Source organism: Rhineura floridana, chromosome 22 (assembly GCF_030035675.1).
Source record: "Rhineura floridana isolate rRhiFlo1 chromosome 22, rRhiFlo1.hap2, whole genome shotgun sequence".
Lineage (NCBI taxonomy): Eukaryota > Metazoa > Chordata > Lepidosauria > Squamata > Rhineuridae > Rhineura > Rhineura floridana.
The window spans coordinates 19,609,673-19,622,103 of NC_084501.1; the positions used below are offsets into that span (position 1 = coordinate 19,609,673).

The following is a 12,431-nucleotide window of genomic DNA, read 5'->3' on the forward strand; positions in this document are numbered from 1 at the left end:
CAATCTCAGTGTCTTTGTAACTGCATTTATTTCAGAGCTTGAAGGAAACGGGGAGACTCCCCAAAAACCAAATGGCAGCAGAAGCAATGGGAAACGTTTAACACTCCCAAGTGTCTGGCGATTCAGAGTTCAGGCTTCTCTCTCTCTTTCACACAGAGGCAAACCTCTGCAGCCCTGATACCAAGATTCCATCCATGCCCCATCACCATTTTGTCACCCAAACCAGTTTTTCATTTGATTTCCCCCCCCCATCTTTTTCTAGATTGAAACACAGAAATTTCAGGTGAATGAAAGGCAAAAACGGATGTATCCCTGTTTTTCTCATCAGATGAGGTCATACCACATATCTTCACGGGGGGGGGGGTATTTGCTGCAACTAGATTTGGAAACACCTGTTGGAGAGGGCTTCTCAGCAAAGGAGTGAGAAACCTGTGGCCCTCCAGCTAGTGTACATGCAAGGGAAGGGCCATAGCTCAGTGGTAGATCGCCTGCTTTGCATGCAGAAGGTCCCCAGTTCAATCCCCAACGGCATCTCCAGGGAGGGCTGGGAGAGACTCCCTGCCTGAAACCCTGGAAAGCAGCTGCCAGTCAGTGTAGACAGTGCTGAACAAGATAGACCAATGGCTCTTACCAATGGGGGCTCGCCTGTTAGGGCGTATGAGTAGAGCAGGTGTGGGGAACCTTTGGCCCTTCAGATGTTGCTGAATGACAACTTCCATCAGTCCCAGCAAGCATGGCCAGTGGCCAGGGAAGATGGGAACTGTCGTTTAGCAACATCTGGAGGGCCAAAAGTTCCCCACACCTGAACCAGAGGGTGATTAATACCTCTGGGTCTCATTTTGGGGAGGAAGAGTGCCTTTCTTCCCCCCCCCCCAATATAGACGAGATTCTCCTTGGAGGGAAGTAGGGAGTGAACTCTGTATCAGGCGGAGTTTGAATTCTTGTGCTCGGCTGAAGTTTTTGGAGAAATGATATTATGACAGAATGCATAGTGAGGGAGGGGGAGTTGCAAGAGGAAACCTCTCCATCTGCCCCACCCACCCCTCCCCAAACGGGCCGAGGACGTGCACTGGGGCCTCTTCCACGCACCCAGTTCCACACTGAGCAATGAGGAGGGTGTCTGGGGATGGGGAAGGGAGGGGGAGGAAAGGAGAAGGGAGAAGCCCTGGTGCCCCGTTGGACTTGAGGGGCGGGGTGGCGAGGCAGACATAGCTCAGAGTAGAGCGCAGAAGAACTTCTTCTCTCGGAATGGGTTTTCAGAGGTGGGCACGGGAGTGATGAGAGGGTCCTCGCAGGCGTGGGCATCGCAGTATGTCATCAGGTCAGCCGCAGCCTTGGAGACCTACAGAGGAAGAAGGGGGAAGAATTGAGAAGTCCAGATGGTGATCTCAGGCTGGCCCACTTGCAGAGGAGCCCCTGGCTGTCCCTTGGATTCCCCTAAGGGAGGGAAGAGTTCAGGTTGTTTGCCCCCAAGACAAGCTTCCCTTAACTTCCCACCACTTAAGATCATAAGAAAAGTCTTACAGCGGCAGCAGGCCAAAGGGTCAGGTCCAACATCCTTTTCTCACAGCGGCCAATCAGATGCTTCAATGGGAAGCCCGCAAGGAGGGCCTTTCCCTGTATGATGTACTTTTAGTTACACAGTGCAGTCTTACCTCTGTCGTTTGTGTGTGGCTGTGCGTGCGTGCAAGGGTGGGCATGCGCACATACGGCCCTTGTGAGGTGCAGCAGCAGGCAGGGTTTCTGTAGCCTGCCCAGAATGGATCCCACCCATCACCCTGGTTGACTTGAGGAAGGGCTTGACCCATGCTGCAGTGCTAAGCTTATAATGTGTTCCCACGGCCAAAGGGATAGAATCATAGAATAGTAGAGTTGGAAGGGGCCTACAAGGCCATCCAGTCCAACCCCCTGCTCAATGCAGGAATCCAAATCAAAGCATTCCCGACGGATGGCTGTCCAGCTGCCTCTTGAATGTCTCCAGTGTTGGAGAGCCCACCACCTCTCTAGGTAATTGATTCCATGGTCGTATGGCTCTAACAGTGAGGAAGTTTTTCCCGATGTCCAGTCGAATTTGGCCCTCCAAATGTTGCTGGACTCCAACTCACATCAGCCCCAGCAAGCACGGTGAGTGGCCAGGGATGATGGAAGTTGTGAGTCCAGCAACATCATGAGGGCCACAGTCCTGATTTCGCCCAGGATTGTCTAGTGATGTCTGACTGGCTTTCCAGACTCTCAAGCAGAGGTGGGTCTGCCGCTTGATTCTTTTAACTGGAGATGTCCTGAACTGAACTCGGGACCTTCTGCGTGCCAAGAGTGTCTTTTACTGCTGCTCTTTTCTTTCTTTCTTTGTGGCTTGTATTTATATACCACTTTTCTGCCAAGATGCCTTTTTCTGACCTATACAGTGTGGCTCAGTAAATACTCATTCTCACCACAGGAGGGTGCCTGTAGGCAACTTGTTCATCACCTGAAATGGATGTAAAATGGCCAGAAAGCCACTTTAGTCCATTCCCAGCAACTCAGTACTACAGTTTTAGGCCTAATCTGCATCGTACATTCAAAGCAGCATCATACCGCTTTAACAGTCATGCTTACCCCCAAAGAATCCTGGGAACTGTAGTTTGTTAAGGTTTCTGAGAGTTGTTAGGAGACCCCTATTCCCCCTCACAGAGCTACAATTCCCAGAGTGGTTTTAACACTCAACCCCTCTTCCCAGGGAACTCTGGTAATTGTAGCTCTGTGAGGGGAATAGGGGGTCTCCTAAAAACTCAGTTCCCAGGATTCTTTGGGGGAAGCCATGACAGCTAAAGTGGTATAATGCAATTTTAAGTGTGTAGTGCAGATGGGGCCCTAGTGTGTGTCACATCTAGCCCAGATGGGCGAAGCAGTCATCTACTGTCTCCTTGTGCCACCTTTTGACCCCGTTTCTCCCGTTTTCTCACCTTTATCCTGCACATGCTGGCCTCAATCTTCAGCTGTTCCACCATCTTCCGGGCCTGCCCAATGCTCATAGTGCTGTTCACTGGAGTTTCACCCTTCATGAGGCTTCTGCAATAAAAATCATGGAGTAAAATATATTTTTTAAAACCTGCTGATGCTTCTGTGAAGCCTATATTAAGTAACTTTTTTAAAGGATTGCTCAAATACAAGAAGGGGGTGAAGTCTACTAAAGGCTCTCTGCCACGCTAGCTAAATAACCTCTATGTTCAAAAGCAGTTTACCACTAGATACCACAAATCCCCGCTCTTGTCTCCTGGGGGTCAAGGGCCAGCTAAAGATCATCCCACAGGGAGTGGCTCAGGGGTTATGTGCCCTGCCACCTGTGCAGCCGTGGGCAAGCTGCTTAGTCCCAAGGAGCCCAGTTGCCCCCCAGCTGGCACTTGCGGATGAGGAAGGGACTGGCTTGTGCAGCTGTGGCAAGCTGAGCAGGCCCTTGCCAGCTGGGGAGGACTAGCCTCGGAGGGAGGCAATGGGAAACCCCCTCTGAACACCGATTGTAATGAAATCCCTATTCACAGGGTCCCCATAAGTCTGGATCGACTTGAAGGCAGTCCATTTTCCAAAGCCAATGTGGTGCCCTCCAAACTTTGTGAGCTATCATTCCCAACAGCCCTGGCCAGCATGTCCAATAGTCAGGGATTCAGGAAATCCTTCTTCATGCGGCGCAGAGTTGGGACAGTGGAATTTGCTCCCACAGGATATAGAGATGGCTACAAACTCTGATGTATGTAGGGTAAAGCTACTATAGCCTCCACGACTATGTTCTGCCTCCACTATCGGAGGTAACATGGCTCTGAATACCAGTTACTGGGAATCGCATGTGGGGAGAGTGCTATTGCACTCAGGTCCTGCTTGTGGGCTTCCCACAGGCATCTGGTTGGCGCTGTGAGAACAGGATGTGAGACCAGATGGGCCATTGGCCTGATCTATCAGGGCTCTCCTTGTGTTCTTAAAACACCAGGGATTTCCATCTCAAATATTCCAGCTGGGGATGGAGGAGGCTCTTCTTACATTCTTCCGATGATGGGAACTGTAGCCCAGCAACATCTGGAGGGTATAACGTTGGTTACCCATGAGCTAGTGCAATGGGAGGGGGAGGGGAGAGACCCCTTTGCCCCCCCCAGTTTTGCCCATAAACCAGGGGTGGGGGACTGGTTGCCCTCAAAAAGATGCTGAACTACAACTCCCATCACCCCTGACCATTGGCCATGCTGTCGGGTGGGGGGTTGGAGTCACAGAACATCTGGAGGGCACCACATCTGCTACCACTGCCACAGGCTATCCACTTGAAGATAGCATCCCAAATCAGCCCCAATTTAAGACGTTTCCTTTGGGGCCTCAAGCGTATATGTCAACCATGAGAGTCAAGAGGTATTGCGCAAGGGCTGTAGTTTAGAGGTCGTTCATCTGCTTGGGATGCTGAAGGTCCCGGGTTCAATCTGCAGCACCTCCAGGAAGAGCTAGGAATGTCCTCTGCCTGAAACACTGGAGAGCTGCTGCCAGTCAGAGCAGTCGCCTCTGAGCCAGATGGACCATTAGTCTGAATCAGTATAAGGCACTACGGTGATTGAATGCTGTGCGTTATGAGAGTTCATTTTCCCCACTGGAGTTTTTTCTTTCTAGACAAAAGAAGCTCTCCCTTCCCATCTGCTTCACCTTCCCTCTTGAAAGCCCTAAAGACAAATGCCAACCCTCAGAGCTCCACCCAATCCTTTCTGACTTTCCTCCCTTGTCCACTCATCCCCATCCTGTACACCACATTCCTTTTCTCTCCTTTTTAGATGCAAAAAAACAGAGGGAGAGAGAGAGAAAGACAAGCACAGAAAATCTACTAGGCAGGGAAGAGACAGTATGAAGCAAAACAGACCAGCAGCTCCAAAGAATTGAAGCACGCGCATGATCTAGCCCATGCACGCATTTGTATGGTACATGGACATTCTTTTATTTTATCGCCACTCTGTCCTCGGCATAGCTGTTGGGGGGGGGAATGCTACCCAGAAGCCCTCTCCCCTAATTCCATCTGCTTCTCCCCACCCCCAAATAATCCAAGGAATATAAAATATGGAAGCACCAAGCTGTAGCTGCCACCCACGCCCTGCTCCTTCGATCTGCCCTCGGCATCTTTCAGGGATTGATAAAAGTATTTGTGTACCACCAATCTGTACAAGGTAAAAAGGCAGAGTGCAGCAATATATATATTTCTGTTTGTTGCTTTCAAAACTGTCTATCTCTCTCTCTCTATATATATAAAATCCCTTAAAAATAGTACAAAGTGATCATTAAAAAAAACACTGTCTGATCAAAAAAATAAATAAACAAATGGGTCCCTGCCCTGGGGAGTCTCCATATCTCAGACATCCAAAGCATGCCAGCTGCTCACAAGGAGCCCTTCCACCCCACCCTCAAAGCCAATGGAGGTTTCCCCCATACAGACCTTTATGGTGGATGCCTGCTAGAATTGAAGAGATGGAAGGGGGGAAAGGTGGGTGGTTCGTTTTTTCCCCCCAGCGTTGGGTGTATTCAGATGATCTGGCTTTGAGAGGAAGGCTCTGGCTCCTTCCCCACCTGGTGGCACAGGGAGTGGGTGTTCTGGCACAGCACCTTTCTGCTAGTTTCCCCACCACCACCACTGAGGCAGTGACTCCACCCTAATATCTCCCCAAGTGCTCTCCTCACCTCTTCTAGGAATGGAGCTTAATTCAGAAGAACCTGGTACCTTGAGGATGCTCCAACAAGCCACTTAAAAGCTGGGACTAAACCATCTCTGGTGGGGGGTGGTAGTGCAGGAGGGACCCCGCCCCAGAGTGGCTTCTCTTCAACGCCACCTGCTTTTCTGGACTGGAAGGCTACGGGGGTGGAATGTAATTAAGGAGGGGAAGGAGAGGCATGAGAGAGTGTGGGGAGAACACAGCTAAGGGAGGGGGTTGTTGGCTCACGCACCCCCTGTGCCAGCAGTGGTACAGGCACATGGGTGCTGCAGTACAGTGTCAGCATCTTCCGTTCATTTGGAAATCTGACATCAAGGGACTGCCCACTTTTTATTATTATTATTATTATTATTATTTCCTCTTCCTGCAGTGTTCTCAGCCCTTCCTTTTAAAACAAGCACATCAGGGGCACAAAAACCGTTTCCTTTCTTGCATCACCTTGAAATGTGCAAGGGGGATGTGCAATGGGTGCAGAAATCTGGGGAGGGGGAAGAGAACATTTGGCCGCCTCTGCTTGCTTCTCAGTTCCACGTGACAAAGTGTTCTTTGCTACTGGAAAACATTGCTGCTCCTTGGCATTGAGAACAGCCGCTGATGGTCATTTTCAACTATTTTGAGGCCTAGCTCCCTGCGTTTCCCACAACAGAAATGAGATCTAAGAACATCAGCTCATCTTACCTCTGCTTCTTCCATTCCTCCTTTCTCTCTGCTGTTTTATGGACGTTGCATCTTCCCTTCTGTGGTTTTCTTCCTCACTAAGAACGTACAAAGAGCCTGGCTGCTGGATCAGGCCAAAAGGGGCCCATCTAGTCCAGCTTTGTGTTCTCACAGTGGCCAACCAGAAGCCCCCACGGGAAGCCTGCAAGCAGCTCCTGAGTGCAACAGCTCTTGCAATTCCCAGCTACTGGAATTCAGAGGTATTCGGAGGGAGGACTGCCATTATGGCTAATAGCCTCTAGTAGTCTTATCCTCCATGATTTTGTCCAACACTCTTTTAAAAGCCATCCACGTTGGGGCCATCACTACCTCTTGTGGGAGTGAGTTCCAAAATTTAATTATGCACTGTGTAAAGCAGTTAAAATGTAAGCTCCTTGGAGCAGGGATCTGCTTTTTGGACTTGTTTCATTCCTGTATGAAGCACCATATATATATAAATGGCGTGTTGTTATTACAGATGTTACCGAACTAAATAACTCTTAGCCAGTTAATCAAGCATTTGTTGATTAAAAAGTTAATTAACTGAATTAAAATGCGTATATATTGTATGTATATTTAATTCTTTCTGGGAGGGAGAAAAAACATACTTCACTCATTTTTTTTAGATTATGCATGAAGCTTGCACCATTTTAAAAGGATTCCCTTGTGTGAGACAGGCATGGAGGAATGCTTATTCTAAAATGATGGTAGTTTTTAAAAATTCTCTAAGCCCCATCAAGCAGTCATGGTTTCCCCCAAAGGATCCTGGGAACTGTATTTTGGGAAAGGTGCTGCATATTGTTAGGAGACCCCCTCTTCCCCTCACAGAGCAACAGTTCCAGAGTTCCTGGGAAAAGGAAATTCCACTCTAGAAGTTGTAGCTCTGTGGGTAGGTGTCTCCTCACAACTCTTATTACCCTAAATCAACTACAGTTCCCAGGATGCTTTGGGGGAAACAGTGGCTGTTTAAAGTGGCAAAATACCGCTTTAACTGTGTAGTGCAGATGAGGCCCATGATGCAGAATCACCCACGTTAAAATACCAGCGTGGAAGGCCATCTTTCAGACAGGATAGTCGGAGAGAGAGAGAGTGTGACACTGACCCCCAAGGTCGCCCAGTGAGCTTCATGGCCAAGTGGGGATTTGAACCCTGGTTTCCCAGGGCCAAGGCCAGTGCTCTAACCACTGCACCGCCACTGGCTGCCTTGGGAGAGTAAAGCATAGGTCCTGGTTCCCAGCTTCCTTTTCCCTACCACCGACGCCCTTGGCCAGGAATACGGAAGAAGAAGAGGTCTCTGGTCCTCTGCCGGTACCTCTCGGTCGCCATGGAAACGGGAGACAGGCGGGCAGCGGCAGCATCTCTCTCCCCCACGTGACTGGAAAATGCTCCGAGCAGGGTTTTTTAGAAAAAAAGGCCCGCCTCCTCTCCCTCCCTCCCTCCCTCCCGGAGGCTCGGCAAGGGCGGGGCCAATCCCGGAAGAGGCCGTGCCAGAGCCAGTTTTTGGAGTGGCAGAAGAAATAAGAGGAGGGGGGGCGGAGAGAGAGAGAAGGTGGGGCTGCCGCTCCAAGCCGGCGCTGGAAGCAACTCAGGTGTTTTAATTCTCACCCCCCTTCCCCAGGGCTTGCTGGGACCCAGGCGTCCGGGTGCCCAATCACCTGCCCCCCCGTATCTGACTGGGACCTAGGCCTCCGGGTGCTAAATCACCCCTCTATTTGATTGGGACCCAGGTGTCTGGGTGTCCAGTTATCTGTCCCCCTCCATTTGGCTGGGACCCAGGCGTCCGGGTATCTAATTATTTGTTGCTCCTCTGTGTGTGGTTGGGACCTGGGCGTTCACATTTCTACCTATCTGCCCTCACCCCGTCCAGTTGTGGCTGTCTGCGGCCCTGTGACCTTCTTTATCCCCCCCCTCTTTGACTAAGTTGGGAGCTCAGGTGTCTAGCCTTCCTACACCCCGTCCCCACCTTTGCTTTTGAATCTATCCCCTATGTGCAGCAACAGCACCAGAAAAAAATGGGGGGGGGGGACACAGACACCAGAAAAAATATTCAGGGCAGCCCAGATGGGGCAAAGTATATTTCTGAGTGGGTGAAATATACTGGGGGGGGCTCCTTGTTGGGGGGATGCTTGTCCCCCCTTTGGTGCAGCCTCTGCCTGTGTCCAGGTGTGCACAGTTTACTTCTCCCCAATTCGGTTTCTGCTAAGTTGAGGTGGGGTTTAGGTAGTTAGAATCTCCCCTCCCCCCCCAAAAAAATCTGCAGTTGCAATTCAAGAGGGAAGACGCTTGCCTTATCCCCCTCATTTCTAATGCAGAGGTTCCCAAACTTTATTTATTTGTTTGTTTGATTGGTTTTTATCCCGCCCTTCCTCCCAGCAGGAGCCCAGGGACTCCTTTTTCCCCAGGGACCACTTGAAATTTGCCTGAGGGTCTTGGTGGACCACTTAATGATTTCCCCCCTCCTTGTTGTAGCAATTGTAGTGTGCTGTGCTAGATGCTGTATGATTTTAACTGCATTAATTGCTTCTTTTGTTACCTGAAAGCAGAGCTTGGAAAAGTTACTTTTTTGAACTACAACTCCCATCAGCCCCAGCCAGCATGGCCACTGGACTGGGCTGATGGGAGTTGTAGTTAAAAAAAAAAGTAACTTTTCCAAGCTCTGCCTGAAAGATTGTTTCATCCCTTGTATACCAATTCAGTCACTGCGCTCTGCAGGCGAAGGCCTCCTGCAGATACCATCTTATCAGAAGGTCTGCTCCACACAATATAGGAAGCAGACCTTAGTGTGGTGGCCCCTATCCTTGGAATTCCCTCCCCTTAGATGCAGTCTCTGGCGGGATAGAAATTTAATAAAAAATAACAGTAATATTTCTCTTACTGTATTACAATTTGAATTCCTGCTTTTATGTTCTTTTGCTTATCAAAGGACCCAGAGGATAATTGGAGCTCAGTCTATGTAGTTGAAACGCCAGAACTGGGATAGAGGGTAACCAGATCAGGGTTTGCTGGGAGATTGGACCAAAACGCAGTGGATCAGCAAGAGCTTCTGATTCTTAGTTGTTTAACAATAGCACCACCAACAAAAGGCTGTGGCACTAGGCACAATTACTTTTTGAAGAGCAGTCTTTATATATTTCTGTGTCTCCATGTTCCCCAATTATGAATGGGATTTTATCCGCTTCAGAGTGCTGCTACAACTTGTTGTTTAAAATTGCAAGTATAAAAATTATCTGTCATTATTAGCCTGTGCTTATCACTTACCCTCCATGTTTCTTGTCTATAAAAATATGAGTGTTGATTAGTTACCTTTGATAAGGTCTTTGTGCTTTTTTCTGGTATCTTAGTGATCTGGATTAATTAGGGAAAGACTAGCTCATTAAATTAAAGACTTGTTCAATGTGTGTTTTGTGATAATGATTGTGAAAGGAATGTGTTTGTGTTAAACTGGCAAATGTGGTTTTTAAACACTAGATTATGAAATGTGCTTTCATATATTTAGGACAGTGTGTTGGTTGTACCTGTATATTGATGATCTGTTTGCTGTTCTTGTGAGTTTGAGTATAATTTGGAGGCACAGGTGACATAAAATTGAACTAAGTTGAGGCTGGGTGGGTTTAAAAGTGTTGCGTTGGAATGCTTAATCTCTAATAACTCAAGATGTAATTTCTTGTTATATATGCTGGTTATCCCAGTTGTGTTGCTCTCTAGGTAACAAAATATCTCCACCTCCTCAGCCATCACTTTATATCCAGTTCTCTACTAACTCCCCAAGCTACTATTTTGCTCCTGGCTCTGGGTGGTGGACCTCGGAGTAACAGTAAGAAAAGATAGCTGATAGGAGCTGGAAGTTTGGCCATTGCTGCCTTAGAACTCTCACCTTTGTGTTTGCTTTAGCTCCCTCCTTCTTGCTCCCTCCTTCTTGCTCCATCGTAAAGTTCTGTAAAACTCTGGTTCTGTTCTGCATAAAGGCCTACTTCTTACTGAAGTGTCAGCTTGCACCTGAGCTCCAGCACTTCAAACTGCAGAGGGAGATTCGGACCTAAAGTATATCCCTGCATGTAGAAAGTTAGCCTGTTAGGGGGAAAACTTCAGCCTCCTTTTCTATGTGCAGGGATAGTTTAATGTTGGGTGGAATATGAACATTGGGGGAGGGCAAGACTCTACAGTCATACACCAAGGCCACATCCACACTATACATTTAAAGCACCATTATACCACTTTAACAGTTGTGGCTTCTCCCCCTCCCCCCATCCCAAAGAATCCTAGGAGCTGTACTTTGTTATAGCTACAGTTCTCAGAGCGGTTTAACAATCAATCCCTCTTCCTATGGAATTCTGGGAATTGTACCTCTGTGAGGGGAATGGGGGTCTCCTAACACTCTCAGCACCCCTTATCCCACTACAGATTCTGGGATTCTTTAGGGGAAGCCAAGACTTTCTAAAGTTGTATCATAGTGCTTTCAATGTATGGTGTGGATGGGACCCCAGACGCAAGTCCTAATAAAGAACTAGGCCGGAGGGAAAACTCAGGGGTTGCAATTCCTACATCGCGCCCCATTGCACCCTTGCTGTTATAACCCATGTTCTCTCTCCAAAGTTTGATACTCCTTGCTCAGCCTTGTACCTTTCTGCTGGGTCCAGACTCACTGGATCCTCTGTTTTAACTCTCTCCACCAATGGGCTGCCTCCAGTCTCTTCTGCTCATCCTTGTTTAAAACTCTTCCAGTTCCCTTCAGTGTTGGCAAGTGCCTACAATCTGGTTTCTCTACCTCTAGGGCTGCACTCACCTTGGATTTCTCATTTGTCTTCCCCCTTCTCTAGGCACCTTCCACCAGCCCTCAGCGGTGCTGATTCCCATGAGGAGGATCTGCTATGCTAAGCGTCCCCATCACCCGCCATGCTGTGGAGTCACTGACCCCCAGGCTGCCTCTTCTCTCTCATGGATGTAAACAGCCTCCAGAAAGCCAAGAGATGCAAATGGGGCAGCAGGCGAGCCAGGAGCCAGAATCTGTTCCCTGAGTAGGAGGCCTGGCTGCCATCCAGCTGGGAACAAGGGGAACTTTTTTTTTAACTAGTCTCTTCGTTGCGTAAGGAACTGCTGTTACATTCCTCCTTTCTTCCTCCCAGTTGCCACTGCAAAGGCATCTAAGCTGTCCAGTGCATCTGTCCTCCAGGTTCACTGGTTTTGCTCCACTGGATCCCTCACTGTTGCCTTCTCCTTCCGGTGCCATGGCAGGCAGCACTGGACCCTTCCTGCTGTGGGCGCAGGAAGTGGTGATGCTGCTGATGCTCCGGGTGCGCCGGACCGTCCTGCAGACGGCCATTTTGCTCTGTGTCCTGCTGCTTCTCCTCTGGATCTCGATCTTCCTTTATGGCAGCTTCTACTACTCCTATATGCCGACCGTCAGCTATGTCAGCCCTGTACACTACCAGTTCAGGTCAGTTTTTGTGGGGGGAGGGGAGTGAGGGGCTTAAGAGACCTCTTATTGGTCATTGTAGTCCTCTTTTGGGTCCCACCACCAACGGACGTTTAGGTGGGTGGCTACTGGAGTTGAGGCCTTTTCTGTGGTGGCATCTTGGCTCTGGAACCTTCCTAATGAGGTTCTCCTGGCACCATCGCCACAGTCTTTTAGTCGCCAGCTTATGCCTATCCTCAGTTTCCTGAGCTTTGGCACCATTGTTGCTGTCCTTGGTTTCCTGAGTTTTTTAATGAACAGCTTGACTTTTATGGAAGGCCTTTTATACCTGATTAAAGGAACCTTAACTGACTAATCGTAGACTTTTAGCTGATTATCTATGACATTTGGCTCTGAAGTGTTGTCGTTGGATGACATGTGCACAACATGTCACAGAAGTGGTCTTCTCTCTCGTGTGACAATTTCCAGAGAGGTAGCTGTATTAGTCTTTTGCAGCAAAATCGAGTCTTAGGAATACAGGAAGCTGTCTTATACCAAATCAGGCCAATTTAGTCCCATGTGTGGGTCTCCAGATGGTTTCCGTTTTTGCTTTGGTTTGCACCACAACTCCCATC

General features: G+C 48.9%; 2 protein-coding genes across 7 annotated transcripts in view; one reads left to right on the forward strand and one right to left on the reverse strand.

Moving 5' to 3' along the window:
* Window positions 1–11: 11 nt before the first annotated feature.
* On the reverse strand, window positions 12–11,450 carry GNG3 (G protein subunit gamma 3). 4 transcript variants are annotated; one of them, XM_061605961.1, is made up of 4 exons: window positions 11,188–11,227; window positions 6,387–6,463; window positions 2,943–3,048; window positions 12–1,342 (listed from the first exon to the last, which is right to left on the reverse strand). In XM_061605961.1, the coding sequence occupies exons 3-4, from the start codon at window positions 3,039–3,041 to the stop codon at window positions 1,214–1,216; spliced, it is 228 nt and encodes a 75-aa protein (XP_061461945.1). In that variant the 5' UTR covers window positions 3,042–3,048; window positions 6,387–6,463; window positions 11,188–11,227; the 3' UTR covers window positions 12–1,213. The 4 variants fall into 4 exon arrangements, with proteins under 4 accessions (XP_061461945.1, XP_061461944.1, XP_061461943.1 ...); XM_061605960.1 differs by lacking the exon at window positions 11,188–11,227 and adding an exon at window positions 7,717–7,815; XM_061605959.1 differs by lacking the exon at window positions 6,387–6,463 and having other exon boundaries at window positions 11,188–11,450.
* BSCL2 (BSCL2 lipid droplet biogenesis associated, seipin) overlaps window positions 7,855–12,431 on the forward strand; it is a 21,403-nt gene continuing 16,826 nt past the window's right edge. The window contains exons 1-2 of one of the 3 annotated variants that reach the window (XM_061605955.1): window positions 7,855–7,993; window positions 11,222–11,838. In XM_061605955.1, the coding sequence (XP_061461939.1) occupies window positions 11,630–11,838 (209 nt within the window). In that variant the 5' untranslated portion in view covers window positions 7,855–7,993; window positions 11,222–11,629. Of the gene's footprint in view, window positions 7,994–8,048; window positions 8,189–11,221; window positions 11,839–12,431 lie in introns of those variants that run through there. The other 2 variants (XM_061605957.1, XM_061605956.1) reach the window with 2 other exon arrangements.